A 21,410-nucleotide genomic window follows, 5' to 3' on the forward strand; every position below is an offset into this window, starting at 1 on the left:
CCACCTGCCCCTTCAGAAATCCTTCACATCTTGATTTCTGTGCCCCCACCCTCCGGTCTTCCTCATTGACAGCCCTCCCATGGTGCAGTCTGCACTGCCAGCATCGTTCCCCCTCCCACCTTTCTCTTTCTCCATTTCACATCCAGCCAGGAAAAGCCAGACAGGCTGAGTATTATTTTATTAATAGTAATTAGGAGGGCTTTCCCCTGCCCCCCCCCCCCCGCAGAACAACTGTCCTCACAAAGCTGGTTCCATAAAGATAAAATGCTCATTGGTTACAAAAATTGCCATAAAACCATGTACAGCCATAAGAACCAACCAGCATTTGTTGTTGTTTAGTTGTGTCCGACTCTTTGTGACCCCGTGGACCAGAGCATGCCAGGCACTCCTGTCTTCCACTGCCTCCCACAATTTGGTCAAACTCATGCTGGTAGCTTCGAGAACACTGTCCAGCCATCTCGTCCTCTATTGTCCCCTTCTCCTTGTGCCCTCCATCTTTCCCAACATCAGGGTCTTTTCCAGGGTGTCTTCTCTTCTCATGAGGTGGCCAAAGTATTGGAGCCTCAGCTTCAGGATCTGTCCTTCCAGTGAGCACTCAGGGCTGATTTCCTTAAGAATGGATAGGTTTGATCTTCTTGCAGTCCATGGGACTCTCAAGAGTCTCCTCCATCACCATAATTCAAAAGCATCAATTCTTCGGCGATCAGCCTTCTTTATGGTCCAGCTCTCACTTCCATACATCACTACTGGGAAAACCATAGCTTTAACTATACGGACCTTTGTCGGCAAGGTGATGTCTCTGCTTTTTAAAATGCTGTCTAGGTTTGTCATTGCTTTTCTCCCAAGAAGCAGGCGTCTTTTAATTTCGTGACTGCTGTCACCATCTGCAGCGATCATGGAGCCCAAGAAAGTAAAATCTCTCAAAGCCTCCATTTCTCCCCTTTCTATTTGCCAGGAGGTGATGGGACCAGTGGCCATGATCTTCGTTTTTTTGATGTTGAGCTTCTGACCATATTTTGCATAGTATAATCTAAAACCAGTGTTATCTCCTTCTTCCCACTGTGTTTCTCCTTCACTTTCCTTGTTGCAAAAAAATGCTAGCCTTTGGGGAAGTGGGCTTGTTGCTCAAGAGCTCCAGATCAGCTTTCATTGTTTAACCAGAGTTTGCTGGTATAGGATTGAATCCCGCCTGAAAATTGCAACAGTTTGAAAGCTCCCTTAAGGGCTTATCTGCACTCGTTTTTTGCCCCATTCTTTCTAGGCACAGGTATGCGTTTTCCTGGTCCGTGTTCTGAGAGCCCCACCTCTTTCCCCTGGAAAACTCGGATCTTTACCATTGAATCAAAGCAAATGGCAATTTGAGTTTTTCATGGATTGGTGTTTGTTCCAATTCAGCAGTAAAGAGCAGGGAAAGCACCAGGGCGGGAAGAAAAAATAGTGCTCGGATCTGTAATAGCTTTGTATTGTTGTTATAGTAGTTTTCACTGTATTTAATCTTTCTTTTAAGATTTTATTAAGACTTTTCATAATGCATTACAGTAGAGTAACAAATGAATCTAAAAAACAAGAGGAAAAGAGACAAATATAAAGTCCTCCTTCATGGATAGATCTTAGCTTGTCCCACCCAGAGACATCAACTAACCATCACCTTCATCAACTTCATCAGCTATCAACTGCATTTATCTGTATTCCTTTCATATATTAAGCATTTTCATGTATGCTGCCCAGAGCTTTGGTTATGACATGACATAAAGGTAAAGGGACCCCTGACCATTAGGTCCAGTCGTGGCTGACTCTGGGGTTGCAGCACTCATCTCGCTTTATTGGCCGAGGGAGCCGGCGTACAGTTTCCAGGTCATGTGGCTTCTGGCAAACCAGAGCAGCGCACGGAAACACCGTTTACCTTCCCGGTGGAGTGGTACCTATTTATCTACTTGCACTTTGACGTGGTTTCGAACTGCTAGGTTGGCAGAAGCAGGGACCGAGCAATGGGAGCTCACCCCATTGCTGGGATTCGAACCACCGACCTTCTGATCGGCAAGTCCTAGGCTCTGTGGTTTAACCCACAGCGCCACCCGCGTCCCCCCTATGGCATGACATAGAAATACATTTAATAGCAATATATAAAATCATCCCCTGTATGGCAATGATATTTGGGGGTGGGGGAGAGACCTGGGAGCTTTCCCCCCTAGTGATAATTGCTACTTGAAGGGATGTTGTTGGGATTGTGGCCGGAGACGGAAGAGTTAAACCTCTCCACGCCATTTTTGCAGTCCCAGTGACCCCAGATTTTAAATGGGCAATCGTGTCATTAAAGAAACATCTGGTTTGGCCCCGAGTGACGCCAGCCACATGCCACAGGAAAGTAGTAATAGCAGTAGCAGTAGTAAATAGTTTCAATCATAATAATGAATTTGCAGAGTCTTTCCAGCTGGCCCAGATCAAATATTCATTCCATTATCTCAAATGTCTGAACGTTGATATGATCAAAATCCTATCCCTCCAATAAAATACTCCAATGGTTTTCATTCCTTTTCTTTTTTTCTAATAATTTCTAATAATTTTGTATTAGTTCCCCCCCCACAAAATTTAAAATTGTTCAGCTCACTTTCAATATAATAATTTATTACATCCTTACGTCCGTGATGTTCCTGTTGTAATCCTTTTACTGCCATAATTACCATTCATTTTCTCATATACAGTATCTTATATTACTATCATTTATTTATTCTAATAATAATAATAATAATAATAATAATAATAATTTATTTGTACCCCGCCCATCTGGCTGGGTTTCCCCAGCCACTCTGGGCGGCTTCCAACAAAGATGAAAAATACACTTAAATGTCACATATTAAAAACTTCCCTGAACAGGGCTGCCTTCAGATGTCTTCTGAATGTCAGGTAGTTGTTTATCGCTTTGACATCTGATGGGAGGGCGTTCCACAGGGCGGGCGCCACTACTGAGAAGGCCCTCTGCCTGGTTCCCTGTAACTTGGCCTCTCGCAGTGAGGGAACCGCCAGAAGGCCCTCGGAGCTGGACCTCAGTGACCGGGCAGAACGATGGGGGTGGAGACGCTCCTTCAGATATACTGGACCGAGGCCGTTTAGGGCTTTAAAGGTCAGCACCAACACTTTGAATTGTGCACTGAAACGTACTGGGAGCCAATGTAGGTCTTTCAAGACCGGTGTTATATGGTCTCGGCGGCCGCTCCCAGACACCAGTCTAGCTGCCGCGTTCTTCCCTTGCCTATAATTCAAATCTTGCTTGCATTTGCTTTTGACTATATATATTTTTCTTAAATAGTCCAGAAATAATCTCCAGCCATATTTCTGTCTCATTGATCTCTTATTTTTGCTATCCGCTCCGCCATCTCTGCATAGTCCGGTAACTTTAAAATCCCTTGATTTTATTTTCTCAGCGTGTGTGGTTGCCGGTTCTTGATCCTGGGATGGGTGTGAGTCTATTATGGGGCATTCGAGGGCCAGAGCTGGATGCTTGCTGTGGTCAGGGCAGGGTCCCAGCTCAGTACGTTTCAAAATACTTCACAGATGATACGAAGCATACTTGGGCAACACCCTAATTCTCATGCCAAAAATTACAGCCTTCCCCTCTCCGGCATTAAACTACAGACCTCCTCTGACGTACTGCTGCATTTATTTTCTCTGCAATGACCTCCACTTATCCCAAAGCCAAGATGGTGGTTTTGGTTTTAAAACCAGCAATAATTAGGGAAAAAAATACATAACGATCTGCTAATAACCCACAGCTCAGAAAACATAGCTCATCATCTGCAGGGTGTGAAATGGAAGGCTCCGCTTGCCTAGACTTCAGTGAGGAAGGGCATAAGGAATACTTGAAAAAATATGTTAATATTTAAACCTTAGAATAGCTTTGGAGGTGTATATAGGCTGTAGGGTTAGAAGACAGGGTATTTTAAAATAGTATAATTTGTAAGTGATAAAATGTGAAGTTATTTTAAGTGTGATTAAAAAAAAATGGTTAGAAATTATGATATATGTAAACTGCTAAAGATGAAGTAAAATGAAAATCGGATAGGTGGGAATTGGGGAAGCCCACTTAACAATGTTTAGAAAAGGATATGATAAGAAGATATGATAAGGATATGATAAGAATTTGTTCGTATTGTTTGTCTTTTCTGTTTGTGTTTTTTATTTGTGTTATAAAATTAATATGATTTAAAAATAAATAAATAAATGAGGAAGGGCTGACTGCTAGAATGGGGGCAGAGGCCTACATAGGGGTCCAGTGCGGCTGACAAGCGGCAAAGAGGCCGGCCTGGAATCTGCACCTGGCATCGCAGGACAACTGCCAGGCTCCAGTGCCCCAGCAGGCTGAGTGCCCAAGGCACTCCTCATGGGGCAGCTGGACCTGAGTGCTTCCATTTTAATCACCCCAGTGCCCTGGAGCATTGTGGGAGCTTAAAATGCCGTTTTCCAGCTGCCCCGGAGCAGCCCTGATGACGGTGAGCCGCAGCTCTGTTTCCATCTTACATGCGTCTTCCTCCTCCTGCCTCTTCCTCTTCTTCCTTGGGAGGAATGGCCTGAGTCATCTTGTTGCTGAAACCTGACGCTTTCTCTGATGGTCCACAGCAGCTGGAGAAACTGCCAAGCACAGGAGGCTGCCCAAAGCATAGCTGTCAACTTACAGATTTGAAAATAAGGGACCAGCAGCCTCGAAAATAAGGGACCAGCAGCCAAAATAAGGGATTTTCAGAGCACAGCTGTGTTCAGTTTCTGAGCCCCTCCCAGCCAAAGGCAGAAAGCCCAGCCAGCAGCCAAACGAAGCCTCAAGCGGTGGTTCCCACAGCGCAGCAACCCAGCAAAGGGGATGCAGCAAGGGAAACCGCCATCACCTCTCCGCTGGGAAGTGCTGAGCAAAGGCGAGTCCCCAGGCAACACGGCTGATTTGATCGGCACAAGGCATGCAAGCTCCATCCCCCAGTCATTCTTAGACTCCTTATTGGGTGAGCAACACAGCCAAGCAACACAGTTGGAGCCTCCCTCCTCCCTGGCCAGCAGGGTGGGAGGGAGGGAGAGGAGCTGCTTCCTTTGAAACCCGGGAAATTTAAGGGACATCATCAATAAGGGACAGCAGCGGGACACGGCGCTGGGATAAGGGACTTTCCCGCCAAATAAGGGACAGTTGACAGCTATGGCCCAAAGGCAGCCTGGCTGTATATTGGAGGCAGGGTCCCACTGGGAGCTGCCGTCACCATAGCAGCATACCTGCCCCAACAACATTTCTCCAATGAAAATAGGGGAGTCCTGTAGCATCATCATCATCATCACCACCATCATCATCATTTTATTATTTACACGCCGCCCATCTGACTGGGTTTCCCCAGCCACTCTGGCCAACTTCCAACACATATAAAAACACAATAAAACATTAACAAAACTTCCCTATACAGGGCTGTCTTCTGGTATTTTCTAAAGTTTGTAGAGTTACTCATCTCCTTGGCTTGGGGGACACATAACTCCATACCCTTCAACATTTATCCGATGAAAATAGGGACGTCCTAAGGAAAAATGGGACATTCCAGGATTAAATCAGAAACCAAGATAGCTTCTGTAAATCCAGGGCTGTCCCTGGAAAATAGGAACACTTGGAGGGTCTGTGGTTGTCTAAATTCATCCAGTCATTGTATGAATGAGCTTGTAAGGTAAAAGTAAAGGAGCCCTGGACGGTTAAGTCCAGTGGAAGACGGCTCTGGGGTTGTGGCGCTCATCTCGCTTTCAGGACGAGGGAGCCGGTGTTGGTCCACAGACAGCTTTCCGGGTCATGTGGCTAGCATGGCTAAACCGCTTCTGGCGCAACGGGACACCGTGACGGAAACCAGAGCTCACGGAAACGCCGTTTACCTTCCCACCGCAGTGGTACCTATCTACTTGCACTGGTGTGCTTTCGAACTGCTAGGTTGGCAGGAGCTGGGACGGAGTAACGGGAGCTCACCCTGTCGTGGGAATTCGAACTGCCAACCTTCCGACCAGCAAGCCCAAGAGGCTCAGTGGTTTAGACCACAGCGCTATGAATGAGTTTGTAGTGGAGTACAGTGGACGTTCAGGTTGCGAATGTGATCCGTGCGGGATGCACCTTCGCAACCCTCAGCGGCGCATCTGCGCACACGCGGGTTGCCATTTGCCACTTCTGCGCATGCACAAAGCGTGATATAGCGCTTCTGTGCATGCGCAATCACTGAAACCCGGAAGTAACCTGTTCCGGTACTTCTGGGTTTCGGCGGGTCCGTAACCCGAAAAAACACAACCTGAAGCGTCAGTAACCCGAGGTATGACTGTACAGTCTGGTGCAAAATGAAATTTCCCCCCGCTTTCTTGTCTTTGCAGCCTCCCCACCATTGCCTTGTGGCACCAGGCAGACTAGGCCCAGGAGCAGAATGCAAAGATGGCAGCCCCGCCACCATACATCCCTGGTCCAGAGTGCCTGCGCCCTTTCACCCGCGAGTCCCTCCAGGAGATAGAGAAACGGATCGCGGAGCGAGAAGCCGAGAAGTTGAAGCCGAAGCATGAGGAGATTCACGAGGAAGAAAAGGAGGCCAAACCCCGGAGTGACCTGGAGCAAGGGAGAAGTCTCCCAATGATCTATGGGGACCCTCCCCCAGAGCTGATCGGGGTGCCTCTGGAAGACTTGGACCCATTCTACAAAGATCAGAAGGTAAACAGGAGGAGTTGGGTAGGAATTGGAAAGCGAATAACTCAAGCACTGCTTTGAGGTGGTTGTTGTTTTTCCCCCAATCAAGCAGTGTATAATACTTTAGGAAATACAAATAGATAGATAGATAGATAGATAGATAGATAGATAGATAGATAGATACAGTGGTGCCTCGCAAGACGAAATGAATCCGTTCCGTGAGTCTCTTCGTCTAGCGGTTTTTTCGTCTTGCGAAGCAAGCCCATTAGCGGATTAGCGCTATTAGCGGTTTAGCGACTATTAGCGGCTATTAAAGGCTTAAGGGATTAGCGGATTAGCTGCTAAAAGGCTATTAGCAGCTTAGTGCCTTAGAAAAAGGGGGTGGCAGCGAAAAAAACCCCCCAGGAATCGGACATTTTCGTCTTGCGAAGCAAGCCCATAGAGAAATTTGTCCTGCAAAGCACCTCCAAAACGGAAAACCCTTTCGTCTAGCGGGTTTTCCGTCTTGCGAGGCATTCGTCTTGCGGGGCACCACTGTAGATAGATAGATAGATAGATAGATAGATAGATAGATAGATAGATGAATGAATGTGAGCTAGTCCTTTGAGGCTGTCCTGGGTTGCTTGAGGTGTGAAGGTGACTTGGAAATGGCTCAGGCTGAATGCTCATATACAGGAGTACGTCATAAATGCTATGATTTTTTAATTTATTCATCGGTTAATTACTGCCCTTGAAATGTCCATATTGGCTCACCCATCCTCTTATGCAACAGTTTACTAGTGTTGAGGAAAACAAAGATGGCACCTTAGGAAATATTCTATGAAACCAGAAAGCGACTCATGGCTAGAATTCAGAATGTAATCCTTGGATGAAAGGTGGTATAGATATTTAAATAATAATTTATAAGGTCAGGGAGCCTGGAGATAAGCAGGCAATTGAGTTGAGAAAGAGGCAAGGCAGTTCTGCTAAAATTATGAACAATTCTCGCATCTTGTATGCATTATTGTACCTGCAAGATTATAAGCATGCTATGTGCAGGTATGCTCCAGGTTTCATAAAGCAAACACCACATAAACAATTCACATCACTATTAAAATAAATATGCTTTTGCAGTGGACGCTCGGGTTGCAAATGTGATCCGTGCGGGATGTACGTTTGCGGCGTGCCTGCACACATGAGGGTTGCAATTCGGCGCCTATGCGCAAAGCGCAATTTAGTGCTTCTGCGCATGTGCTACCGCCGAAACCCGGAAGTAACCCATTCCGGTACTTGCGGGTTTCAGCGGTCCGTAACCCGAAAAAACGCAGCCTGAAGTGTCTGTAACCTGAGGTATGACTGTTTAACATTTCGCTGCAGAAATACAGCACGGCATATAATATGCATATTTTGTTATGTGTCCGGCTGGCAATAATCTCATAGATGCTTCCAAATGCCACATTATGCTCGGGAAGCCGCGAGTCCTCATTCTGGTTCCAACATAACGTAAGTTTGCAGGCTAAGTTGTTGTTTTGAAAGAGAACTTGCCATGACTTGAGGTTAATAGCAATGTCTGTTTCTCCCTTCCTCAGACGTACATCCTCCTCAACAAAGGAAAATGCATTTTCCGGTTCAGTGCCACCCCTGCTCTCTATATGTTGGATCCTTTCAATATTGTCCGGAGAGGTGCCATCCAAGTGCTTATACATTCATATCCTTTGCACCCGCTGAGAATGCGCATGGCATGGTTTCACTTGGGAGAAGCTGTGGGGTTTTGCTGATGCCGTAGTCATTCTTGTAGGACGAGACGGGGGCGGCTGCAGCGACAGATACCTGCAGAGTATTTCGCGAAAGTGTCATTTAGTGTCCTTGCTTTCTTGTAGTATGTGAGGAAGAGAAACACCCTTTTCCTCATACGATTTCCCAGTGCTATTTTTCTAGAGAAAAAGGTGCCACAACTCACTGTGAACACCTCCCTTGTTCTCTTCAAAGGGCAACAGTGCCCACCTGAGAGGTGCTGGAGCTCAGTTCCAGCTGTGGGGAAAAGCCCTCTTGTTTCCATTTGCAGAATTTTTGGTGGAAACACGCACTTCACTCTCACCAGCTGTACAATGTCTACAGTGGTACCTTGGTTCTCAAACTTAATCCGTTCCGGAAGTCTTCTCCAAAACCAAAGCGTTCCAAAACCGAGGCGCGCTTTCCCATAGAAAGTAGTGCAAAATGGATTAATCCGTTCTAGACTTTTAAAAACAACCCCTAACACAGCAATTTAACATGAATTTTACTGTCTTACGAGACCATTGATCCATAAAATGAAAGCAATAAACAATGTACTGTACTATAAAATACCGTATTTTTTGCTCTATAAGACTCACTTTTTCCCTCCTAAAAAGTAAGGGAAAATGTGTGTGCGTCTTATGGAGCGAATGCAGGCTGCGCAGCTATCCCAGAAGCCAGAACAGCAAGAGGGATTGCTGCTTTCACTGCGTAGCGATCCCTAACCCTAACCCTAAACAGGGCTGCCTTCAGGTGTCTTCTAAAAGTCAGATAGTTGTTTATTTCCTTGACATCTGATGGGAGGGCATTCCACAGGGCGGGCGCCACCACCGAGAAGGCCCTCTGCCTGGTTCCCTGTAACCTCACTTCTCGCAGTGAGGGAGCTGCCAGAAGGCCCTCGGAACTGGACCTCCGTGTCCGGGCTAAACGCTGGGGGTGGAGACAAACCCAACAGGGCTGTTGTTCCCTTGTCTTTACCAAACAGGTTTGTCTTGGGAATTTCAGCAGAGGCCTGATGCATTTCCTTGACCTCATTTCAAATTATTCAGCATGTTTATCATGATCACCATCTTAGCCAACTGTGTCTTCATGACCATGAGTGACCCGCCAGTGTGGGCCAAGGATGTGGAGTAAGTGTTATTTTTCTTTCTTTCTCCCCCCCCCCCCCCGCCTTTCTCTTACCAGTTTCCTGCCTGGTCACTATAGGCTGGGCTGTGGGAGGGGGAAATGGAACCAGAGGAGCAGCTTACAGGCATTCTTAATCCAAAAGCAAAGCTGGGGTGGCCAGATGAGGAACCTTGTGTGATCAGAAAACTTGCAGTAACTATAATGCTTCAAAAATATCAGGCAGGTGACACAAACTCCCTGAGAAGCAGTATTATTGTAACCCGGCTGATATGAGGAGGAGATTAAAAGGCAGGTTGTGGGGTTGTTTCACTGCTCAAAGCCATGCAAATTATTTTGGCTTTGTGGTATCTGTGAATATAACCAGTGAGTGTGCTTTCATTTTTTTGGAGGGGGAGGGACACACCCATCTCTTCCATCTTTTATTTTCAACTCTCCCTACATAGGTTCATTAACCCAATTGATCCTATAGCCTGAGTGTCAAAGGTCCTTAGGTTCATTTTCTTGAGTACATCCAGTTTTAAAAGGATCCCAGATTCTAAGAAAGATCCCTGGCTCTAGAGTGAATATGAATTTGGGAAGTACGATTCCAGCAAATTCTACCTTCTAACATAAGATTTGCTTGCAAAAGGTACCGTAGATTCCAGCATATTAGGCGACTGGGCATATAAGACGACCCCCAACTTTTTGGGTGATTTTCCAGGGATAAAAAGTCATCTTGTATGCCAGAACATACGGTATCCCTATTTTCTTCTGATGCAAATTGTTTACAACATGTCCTATTTTTATGCTCTTGGGTCGAGAGGCTTTTTAGGAAAACAGGATGCAGGATATTTAATAGATATATTAAATATCAGCAATAAACCTTGCATATATATTTTTTGCTATTAATTCTGCTTCCCTTGCCCTCCGTAACCCTTCCCTGTTCACAGATACACTTTTACTGGCATCTACACCTTTGAGTCTATGATCAAGATATTGGCCCGGGGATTCTGCATTGACAACTTTACATTCCTGAGAGATCCATGGAACTGGCTGGATTTCAGTGTCATCGTTATGGCGTATGTTGCATTTAGCAGGAGCAATGTGGTAAACCAGCTGGGGGAAACCAGAGGGCGTCAGCATGTGGGTGTGGGGTGGAAATCCTCGTGCATGTACTGTATGGCGATGGCAAGCACTGAGACCATATTTCCAGTTAGCTACTGTCTCCTGGGGGACGCGGATGGCGCTGTGGGTTAAACCACAGAGCCTAGGACTTGCCGATCAGAAGGTCGGCGGTTCGAATCCCCGTGACGGGGTGAGCTCCCGTTGCTCTGTCCCAGCTCCTGCCAACCTAGCAGTTCGAAAGCACGTCAAAGTGCAAGTAGATAAATAGGTACTGCTCCGGCGGGAAGGTAAACGGCGTTTCCGTGCGCTGCTCTGGTTCACCAGAAGCGGCTTAGTCATGCTGGCCACATGACCCAGAAGCTGTACGCCGGCTCCCTCGGCCAATAAAACGAAATGAGCGCCGCAATCCCAGAGTTGGTCACGACTGGACCTAATGGTCAGGGGTCCCTTTACCTTTACCTACCATCTCCTGGGCATACCCAGAATACTATAGTTGGAAGTGTCAACAACTTTTGTGTCCGCACTTTTGCTTTTTGAAGCATGGCAACCCTACTTTAATGACTTTTGAAACTGCCCAACCCCTTAGCCAAAGACCACCTGAAAAGCATCATACAAGTGCCACACAGAAAGAGGCGGTCTACAACAGAAATTTGAGAGTGTGGTTTGTCTCCTTTCTGATAAGATATTTTATAATGGTCACTGATTGCATTACCTGGCCGGTGTGGCCATCCTTTTGATGGGATGCGGGTGGTGCCGTGGACTAAGCCACTGAGCCTCTTGGGCTTGCCGATTCATGCGATGAGGTGGGAGTTTAGCGCTAGGGAAGGAGCTTTCCAGAGCAGAGCACTAGGGCAACGGCAAGTGGACTCGTGCTTTCTAGGTGTGAGACATGCGGAAGTGGGGACGAGTCCTAAGTCTCTCACGTTTGTGGGACTTGGTGAAACTTAGAGTGGGGTTAAAAAGTTTAGCCCTGTTCTAAAACTTAGAAAAAAACAAAACACAGTATTGTTTAACTCAATGCTTTAGGGAATAAACAAGCTGAGGAGATTAGCTGATAGTCACAGTGCACAAGAAGTCCTTCTTGTGCAACACAAGGATGGTGGTGCAACACAATTGTCGCGGGAGGAAGTGCTAGCGGCTTTCTGCACAGGACTAGGAGCTTTTACCAGGTTGTGGGGAGATGGCATGTGTGGAGTTGTACGTCTTTTCGCAGGGACATGTCTGGCGCTGTGGTTTAAACCACTGAGCCTCTTGGGCTTGCTGATCGGAAGGTCGGCAGTTTGAATCCCCATGATGGGGTGAGCTCCTGATGCTCTGTCCTAGCTCCTGCCAACTTAGCAGTTTGAAAGCACACCAGTGCAAGGAGATAAATAGGTACTACTGTGGCAGAAAAGTAATCAGCGTTTCTGTGCGCTCTGGCTTCCGTCACGGTGTCCCGTTGTGCCAGAAGCAGTTTAGCCATTCCGGAATGACCCGGAAAGCTGTCTGCGGACAAACGCCGGCTCCCTCAGCCTGAAAGCGAGATGAGTGCTGCAACCTCATAGTCACCTTTGACTGGACTTAACCGTCCAGGGGTCCTTTACTTTTGCCTTTACCTTTTGATATGGTAAATACCTTAGTTCTTGAATCCAGGCCACAGGTTTTCCCTATTTATACACAAAATATGCCCTTAAAACAGGATCTGTAGCATTTGTAAGTGGAAAGAACTACTGGGAAAGGTTTGTCCAAGATATTTCCATCTGCAGAGGAAATATTTAGAGTCATTAGAAGTCAAGATGGCTTGAGGATTGCTCTCCTGTACTATTTCAGACATGTGGTTTATATACTTATGTATGTGTGTTTACCTTGTGCAGTAATCAACATTTATTTTATATTTTAGACCTAAGAATTCTTATAACACCCTGCTCTAGTTTATTGGCTCCTGGTTGCAGTGCTGGAGACACAGAAAGTGTAATAGCATAATAGTGAATGTTTCCTTTACTAAATATTGCCAAGGAGACTTGAGATTCTGGTGGACTCAACACCCCCTGACAACTTGCGAGCCTCTGAAATATAAGGAGACTCTATTGCTGTTGTTGTGAACAGCTTGTGTGTGTTCCTGCCATTTCCTTATTATGCTTGGTCAACCTGTACAGTTGTAAATAAAAAGATTCTTACAGAGATACCAGTGTTTTCCACACCAAAGGAAACTTAACTCTGTAAATGTTAACCCTGAATGTTCCGCCATGTGAGAAGCAAGATTGCAAAGCGATATTTAGCATTCCTCCTCTCCTGAGGAAGAATTGTGCAGGATTTTGAAGCATCCATACACTTTCTGTCAAAGTAAATGGCTGATCAAACGTTCTGCTTTGCCTTTTCCTATCTTTTCAGTATCCTGACACAAAGTGGACATTGTAACAGCAGCTCCGTCTAATTAAACCCAGGCTCTGTCCCAATGAAAGGGGCAAAGGGTCCATTTTTAACAGCAAAGGTGCTCAGCTTGCCCTCAGTCGCATGCTGACTCTGATCCCACAGTCTTATCTCCTCAGGCACTGTCTCCCTCAGCTGAGCTCCGGTGCCCTTGATGGGTCAAATGCTGTTCGCAGATCCTGGTTTTAACTCGGAGATTTGCTGCCGTCACAACTGACTTCAGAGCTGTGTCTCCTATATAGTTCCATCCCCGGAGGCGTTGTTTCCCTCTCTTTGCCTGGCGATAACCCTTGTTTCTACTTTTACTATGTTGCCTTTCAATGAACAGCTTGCTTGCCCTCTCTTTTCTAGCTACGTCACAGAGTTCGTAGACTTGGGCAACATCTCTGCTCTACGGACATTCCGGGTTCTTCGGGCGCTTAAAACCATCACAGTCATTCCAGGTGGGTAATGGGGAGGGTGGCATTGATGGAGGTGAAGACCTTTGTTGTAAACAAAAATTGTCCTTTTCCCTTATGGGGTATCCAAGAGCCCATATAGAGTCCTTACATAGGTTCCCTATTGGTAGGAGAGAATAACAGAGGCCAACCAGAGAATATTGAGAAGCAAAGCAGCTAGTAAGCTTGATCTTTATTGATCTGTTGCAACAGGGTGATCCCCTCACCCACAGGAGAGAGGAGGGACCCAGAAAAATGCCGTGCAAGGCCTTATAAAGACTTTTGAAATTGCCACCCTGTAGATCAAGACCATCCCCAGAAACATCATACATACATCACAGAAAAGGCGGTCTAAAACAGAAATTTGAATGTTGTTTTTCTCCTGTCCTTGTTTATTTCCTGTCTGGCAGGTTCCTTGATTGGATTGCTTGGGGAGCCTGGCCAGTCTTTTGTAGTGATAAATACTTAGTTCCTGGGCCAGGTCACAGGCTCACACCCTATTCATATCTTAAATGTGTCCTTAAGACAGGATTTGTGAGGAAAGAGACAATGGGGAGGTTTCCCACTTTGACCTTGCGGAGAAAACATTTACTCCGTTTAGGAATCAAAATGGTTCCAGGTTGGTCTTCCTGTGCTGATCTATGTATGTGCTTGGTTGGTACACTTATGAACATTTAACATATATCTAAGACCATAAAATTCCTATCACACCTTCAGGCAGATTTCATTTTTCATATGCATCAGAGATGAACTGGCTTCCAGTGGGGAGCATTTGTTGGACGCACTTCATTCGGGCCCCCAACTTGCATGGGTCTGGAAGCTCTTCGTTTGCTTTATGCCCAAGAGTTGCCTGTTACCCCAAAAAAATTTTTAACATGCCCTGTAGAAAACATTACCAAAGGACACCCTTGGTCTTCTTCAGGGAAAGAGGTAACTGCAGCAAAGGTGGAAATGTAAAGATCCTAGTTTTTGAAGATGCCATTGTACACTACAAGGCCAAAGCCTCCTCCAGTGCAGTGGTTGCTCTTCACAATGCAAAAATACAGGTAAAAGTGTCTGCTTTCCCCATCTCTGCAAACCAACTGGCTTTAAATTATATTGCAGGAAAGCCAGCTCAAAAGTACAGGATTTTAAGGCTTCTTCCCAGCCAAAGGAATGCACAGGGCATTAACTAACTATTGTCAAAGGTAACACTTACAGTTGCTTCTATACTTTATATACTTTGGGACGCGGGTGGCGCTGTGGTCTAAACCACTGAGCCTCTTGGGCTTGCCAATCAGAAGGTCAGCGGTTCAAATCCCCGCAACGGGGTGAGCTCCTGTTGCTCTGTCCCAGCTCCTGCCAGTTCAAAAGCATGCCAGTGCAAGTAGATAAATAGGTACCGCTGTGACGGGAAGGTAAATGGCGTTTCTGTGTGCTCTGGCCTCCCTCACAGTGTCTCATTGTGCCAGAAGTGGTTTAGTCATGCTGGCCACGTGACCCGGAAAGCTGTCTGTGGACAAACGCCAGTTCTCTCGGCCTGAAAGCAAGATGAGTGCTGCAACCCCATAGTCGCCTCTGACTGGACTTAACCGTCCAGGGGTCCTTTAACTTTATACAGCTCTGAATACCTACATGCATCTCACATCCAGGCAGTTATTTGAATGTCTGCATTCTATGGAGCAGTTGCAGCAACAGGGGACCACCCCCCCCCTCCACTGGTTTTTGTACCTTCCCCCAATGGGCTGCACACACACAGCCAGAGACTGCTCCTGAATGTCAACTTCCTCTGCTCATCCCTTTTCAGTCCTCTCCTGGTTCTGGGAGTCAGTGGTGGAGGAGAAAGCAGGGAAGGACCTGGCTCTTCCCTTGCCTGACCTGCCTCTTCCTCTTCTTCTCCTGATCCAGCCTTTGCTCCACCTTCTAGCGCTAGAGCTCTCCGCCTCCAACACTTGACTCTAGGCTTGCACAGTTCCCAAAAAAATCACTGACCCCTCTCTCAAGTCAGACTCCATCCCCACATTCCTCGTCCCTTCCAGTCCCTGAGATCAGAGCATGTCAGTTGCTAGAATTTATGTTCAATGCAAACTGTGCCTTAAAATGAAATGAAATGAAATAATTTGTTACCAACCAACAGCATTGATAACCACCCTGGGACTTCGAGGTATAGGGTGGTATATAAATAATAAAATAAAATAAAATAAATGTTGGTCCCTACCAGAGAAGAATGAAGCTATTGGACTATGCCCAAATGGCAAAACTGACCGGAAAGCTCAGGAATCGGGGAGACCACAACTTTAATAAGGAATGGGAAAATTTTACAATTTACCTTAAAGAACACTGTAAGCAGCTGAAAACATTAGCATGACTGCAATAACGCTTGTAATGTCATGAGAACTATGGATACAATGGATTAATAAATAACCAGGATTATCTTTTTTAAAATGCAGTAGAAAAGGTTTAATAACAGAACCTACGGAGGGGAAGGTGGGAAGTCCAGAGATTCGGGAGAATCTTGTTACTTTGGATGTGTTGTGATATGTCTGTAAATTTAAATATGCAAAATCAAATTGAGAGAGAGAGAGTAGGATGTTGGGTTGTTTTTTTATAAAGCCACTAAGCTCAGTTTACTAGGGATGCGGGTGGTGCTGTGGGTTAAACCACAGAGCCTAGGACTTGCCGATCAGAAGGTCGGCGGTTCGAATCCCCGCAATGGGGTGAGCTCCTGTTGCTTGGTTCCTGCTCCTGCCGATCAGAAGGTCGGCGGTTCGAATCCCCGCAATGGGGTGAGCTCCCGTTGCTTGGTCCCTGCTCCTGCCAACCTAGCAGTTCAAAAGCACGTCAAAGTGCAAGTATATGAATAGGTACCACTCCGGTGGGAAGGTAAACGGTGTTTCCGTGTGCTGCTCTGGTTCTCCAGAAGCGGCTCAGTCATGCTGGCCACGTGACCCGGAAGCTGTACGCCGGCTCCCTCGGCCAATAAAGCGAGTTGGTCGCGACTGGACCTAATGGTCAGGGGTCCCTTTACCTTTTAAGCTCAGTTTGTTGCCTGTAAGTAATGCTGTTTCTCTCCCCCCATGCAACTAGGGCTGAAAACTATTGTGGGTGCCTTGATCCAGTCCGTCAAGAAGCTCTCCGATGTCATGATCCTCACAGTGTTCTGCTTGGCCGTCTTCGCCCTCATCGGCCTGCAGCTTTTCATGGGGAACCTGCGGCAAAAGTGTGTGCGGTGGCCGCCGTTCACCAACGACACACTGGATGGCGGTTTCATGGGCAACGCCACTCTGTACGACAACGGCACCCTGTATGACAACGGCACCTTGTATGACAACGGCACCCTGTATAGCAACGAGACCTTTGACTGGGATGAGTACATCCACAACGAAGGTAAGGGCTGCTTTTTCAAGAGCTGCTGATGCTATCGCTTTTGACTTGGCCCGGAGCGGTGCCAGATGGGGATCTCAAACCTGAACTGCTAGCACTTACAGTATTTTTCGCTCCATAAGACGCACCTGACTATAAGATGCACCTAGTTTTTAGAGGAGGAAAGGGGGGGACCCCCCTTTTTTGAGGATCAGCTCACAGTTGTGCAGCTTCTTTTGCAAAGGGGAAAAGCCCCCCCTTTTTTAGGATCAGCTCAAAGTTGTTTAGCTTACTTTGCAAAGGAAAAAAATCCTGTTTTTATGGGGTTCAACTCACAGTTCTTCAGCTTCTTTAGGAAAGGAAAGGGAGCCTTTTCTACAGTTTCCAGACAGATAATTGAATCAGCCAGTCACATGTCGCTGGGGAAACATTCAACAATGGAGGCCTGGGCAAGGGGGCGGGCCTGGAAAGGGAGCCAGCGATCACCACACATTCGCTCCATAAGACGCACAGACATTTCCCCTTACTTTTTAGAAGGAAAAAAGTGCGTCTTATGGAGCGAAAAATACGGTAATTGCATATTTAGCTCATATACATAAATACATTTGTATATGAGCTAAATGGGCAATTAAGTGCTAGCGGTTTTATGCTCGCAAGACTAAATGCTTTCCCCTCTGCAGTGACCACTCGCAAATTCCTTATCAAGCCTGCCTGTGTGCCTGCAGTCAGGGACTACCAGATTTGCTGGTCCATATTCTTTTGGACTGCCCTTTGCACAGCAGAGGGACGCGGGTGGCGCTGTGGGTTAAACCACAGAGCCTAGGACTTGCCGATCAGAAGGTTGGTGGTTCGAATCCCCGCAACGGGTGAGCTCCCGTTGCTTGTTCCCTGCTCCTGCCAACCTAGCAGTTCAAAAGCACATCAAAGTTCAAGTAGATAAATAGGTACCACTCCGGCGGGAAGGTAAATGGCATTTCCATGACTGCTCTGGTTCGCCAGAAGCGGCTTAGTCCTGCTGGCCACATGACCCGGAAGCTGTACACCGGCTCCCTCGGCCAATAAAGCGAGATGAGTGCCGCAACCCCAGAGTCAGCCACGACTGGACTTAATGGTCTTTACCTTTACCTTGTACAGCAGACTCTGCAAACAGATGCTGAGCAAGGTGTTGGACCTGTGAGCCATGGCTCCGAGAGAAAGCCACTTGAGGTTCCTAATGACCCCCACGGGGGTCGTTTAAACGGCCCCCGAGCCGCCCCCGAACCAAGCTGCCTGCTCAGTGAGTCCCTGTGCGCTGCGCTAAACCGGCACAGCGCGGAGCGGGGCCTCGCTTCCGCGGCGCCAGAAATCACGTCTGCACATGCACAGGCGCCAAAAATCGCGTCTGCGCAGGTGCAGACGCCAAAAATCACGTCTACACAGACGTGATGTGGCCTGCGGAGCGATCTCCGCGGGAGTGAAGCAGCCCAGGTGAGGTAAACCTTGCTGACTCCTGCTCTAGGGAATAGACAGGGTGAAGCCTTGTGACCCTCGACAGCCTTACTCCTGTCCCTTTTAAACTTAACCCGGTGATTTGAAATGTCTTAACATGTAATGCCAGTAAAGGTATTTGTATCATATTGTACTTAAATATATTGATCACTCCATAGTCAAAGCCTTTCGTTGCCTCTTACAAGCTTGTATCACAAAGGCCTTTCCTGAATAGTTCCTTGCGCATGAAGGGGGGATTCGAGGTTTGTCTTTTTATTTTTATTACATATTTTGCTGATAATAATTTTATTAGTTTTCAATTATAGTCCAATAATAGCCTCATTATAACTATGCCAAATTATAATACAATTACTAATACCAATTATTCGGATCCTAAATTATATCATTTAGGTGTCTCCCCCCCTGCATGCTAGAATCTATTACATATCTTGTGTTTTTTATATTGTGATTTTATGTTGTGAACTGCCCCGAGATCTATGGGCATAGGGTGGTATGCAAAATTAATAAATAAAATAATAATAATAATAATAAAATAAGTTATATTGGGGCTCATCCAGACATGCTTTCACACTTTCCAGGCAAAGGTCAGTACTTTAAAGCTATGTATCAGAGTGTTTGTTGTTGTTGTTTTTCAGTCCTAGTGATTTCCCCAGGAAAACATACATTTTACTGCTTAATTGAAGGAAACAGCAATCCACAGAAAACTCAATTGCTGTTTGCTCCGATTCAAAGGTAAAATGTTCTTGAGGAAACCACCAGGATTTTTAAAAAGCCCGCTTGGACATAAAGCTTTGAAGCCAGGGCCTGTGGCTTAGATACGTAGTACAGAAAGAAATTCTGGGTCAGCCCTTATACCAAGTCCAGCCATTTATCCATGTAACTCTGTGTTGTCTGATCTTCTCTCAGGCAGGAATAAATCTTTCCTTTACCTGTTACCTGAGAGCCTGTTAACCGCAGACGCCAGAACTCGAACTCGGAACCGTCTGTGTGCAAAGCCTAGTTCTCAGGAGTGGGTCACACATGAATGCGTTTCTCACCACTTGATAACACTTTTAAAAAAGCCACGTTAACAGTATCTTTTAAAATACATTACATGCATATAATGGCAGCAACCCTCAGTTAAGACTAGCTAGAAAACTGCAGATTCTATTTCTGCTAGTTCAAGGGAAGTCGCTCCAGGATTGGACTGAGAGATTCCCCCCCCCCCCACTTTAATAGCACTAAGACTCACAGGTTAAAACTCATAGGTCTTAGTGTTATCAAAGCTGATGGGGGGGGGGGCTTTCTGTAGGTCTTAACCTACATATTTTAATTGTTTTATATTGTTTTATATCTGTATTATTTACCGTGCTCTAGTTTATAGATTTATATATCTGGTGTATATATATATATATATATATATATATATAGTTTATAGATATATATATATATAGATTATATATCTAGTTTATAGATATATAGGGACGCGGGTGGCGCTGTGGGTTAAAGCCTCAGTGCCTAGGGCTTGCCGATCGAAAGGTCGGCGGTTCGAATCCCCGCGGCGGGGTGCGCTCCCGCTGTTCGGTCCCAGAGCCTGCCAACCTAGCAGTTCGAAAGCACCTCCGGGTGCAAGTAGATAAATAGGGACCGCTTACTAGCGGGAAGGTAAACGGCGTTCCGTGTGCGGCTCTGGCTCGCCAGAGCAGCGATGTCACGCTGGCCACGTGACCCGGAAGTGTCTTTGGACAGCGCTGGCCCTTGGCCTCTTTGAGTGAGATGGGCGCACAACCCTAGAGTCTGTCAAGACTGGCCCGTACGGGCAGGGGTACCTTTACCTTTACCTTTAGTTTATAGATTTTAATTTCAATCTGTGTATATTTACATGTTCTCTATCGCTTCATATGCCCATATTTCTGGTCTGTGACCAGAATCGATTCATTCATCCAGGACTCACTGGTCTTCCAATGAAACTTCAGTGCATAACATACAAAAGGAGATGCTTCACCTTACACAGCGCTGACTTGTGACATTCATTGCCATAAAGTTAGAGATGGCTTTTAACTTTAAGCTTCTCTGGTTGAGATCCTGATTGCGGCTTTCCTGTGTCATATCTAGTTTGACTCTTCTACTCGTTGCTTTAAACCTGCAATTGTGTTATAGTCTGAAGTTTATTCTCACACCTGCCTTTTTCTTTCTCGTGAAGAAAATTTTTATTTCCTCGAGGGTGCCCTTGATGCCCTGCTCTGTGGGAACAGCTCTGACGCAGGGTGAGTGAGATGTGTCCCGACCGCGGATCCCTCTTTGACAGGGGTAAACAACCTAAGGCCCAGGGGCTGGATGCAGCCCAATTGCCTTCTCAATCCAGCCCGTGGACGGCCCAGGAATCTGCATAGTGTTTTTACATGAGTAGAATGTGTGCTTTTATTTAAAATGCACCTCTGGGTTATTTGTGGGGCATAGTAATTCGTTCATTCCCCTCCCCCCCAAAAAAAAATATAGTTCAGCCCACCACAAGGTCTGAGAGACAGTGGACTGGCCCACGGCTGAAAAAGCTTGCTGACCCCTGCTCTTTAGAGTGGGAGTGGGGAGGAGATCTGTCTTCTAGTGACTCGACCATTTTAAATCAATGTGAAAACTGTGCTGATTTAAAGAATGGTGAGGTGGGGGGTGGAGTCCCTCAAACATGGCGCCCTCAAGATGTTTTTGATCTCCTTGAGACAATTGGACACGCTGTTTGGGACTGATTTAGAATCCTGCCAACATCTAGAGGGTACCACATCGGCTAGCTGTCACGGAGCAAGCCGGTCAATAAATCAACACAGTTCAAAGTTGCAGTTAACTCTGGATGAGCCAAAAACAAGATCTGGCAGAGTGTCAGGCCTAATGAACGCAGCAGCTCATTCCCTGTAGGTCTTATGGCATGAAACCAGTTGCTGAGACTAAAGGTCCTGCCTCCCCCTAAACCACTGAGCCTCTTGGGCTTGCGGATCAGAAGGTTGGTGGTTCAAATCCCCGCAATGGGGTGAGCTCCCGTCACTCTGTCCCAGCTCCTGCCAATCTAACAGTTCAAAAGCACGCCAGTGCAAGTAGATAAATAG

At 46.4% G+C, this 21,410-nt stretch overlaps 1 protein-coding gene across 1 annotated transcript in view; it reads left to right on the forward strand.

Annotated features, from left to right (window-relative positions):
* Positions 1–21,410, forward strand: part of SCN4A (sodium voltage-gated channel alpha subunit 4) — a 104,535-nt gene that overhangs the window by 18,506 nt on the left and 64,619 nt on the right. Inside the window, exons 2-8 of the mRNA XM_083409410.1 lie at positions 6,370–6,697; positions 8,242–8,360; positions 9,466–9,555; positions 10,483–10,611; positions 13,418–13,509; positions 16,570–16,869; positions 20,516–20,579. Coding sequence (XP_083265536.1) covers positions 6,428–6,697; positions 8,242–8,360; positions 9,466–9,555; positions 10,483–10,611; positions 13,418–13,509; positions 16,570–16,869; positions 20,516–20,579 — 1,064 coding nt within the window. The 5' untranslated portion in view covers positions 6,370–6,427. The remainder of the gene's footprint in view (positions 1–6,369; positions 6,698–8,241; positions 8,361–9,465; positions 9,556–10,482; positions 10,612–13,417; positions 13,510–16,569; positions 16,870–20,515; positions 20,580–21,410) is intronic.

The sequence above is a fragment of the Podarcis tiliguerta genome, assembly GCF_965153285.1.
Source record: "Podarcis tiliguerta genome assembly, chromosome: 13".
NCBI lineage: Eukaryota > Metazoa > Chordata > Lepidosauria > Squamata > Lacertidae > Podarcis > Podarcis tiliguerta.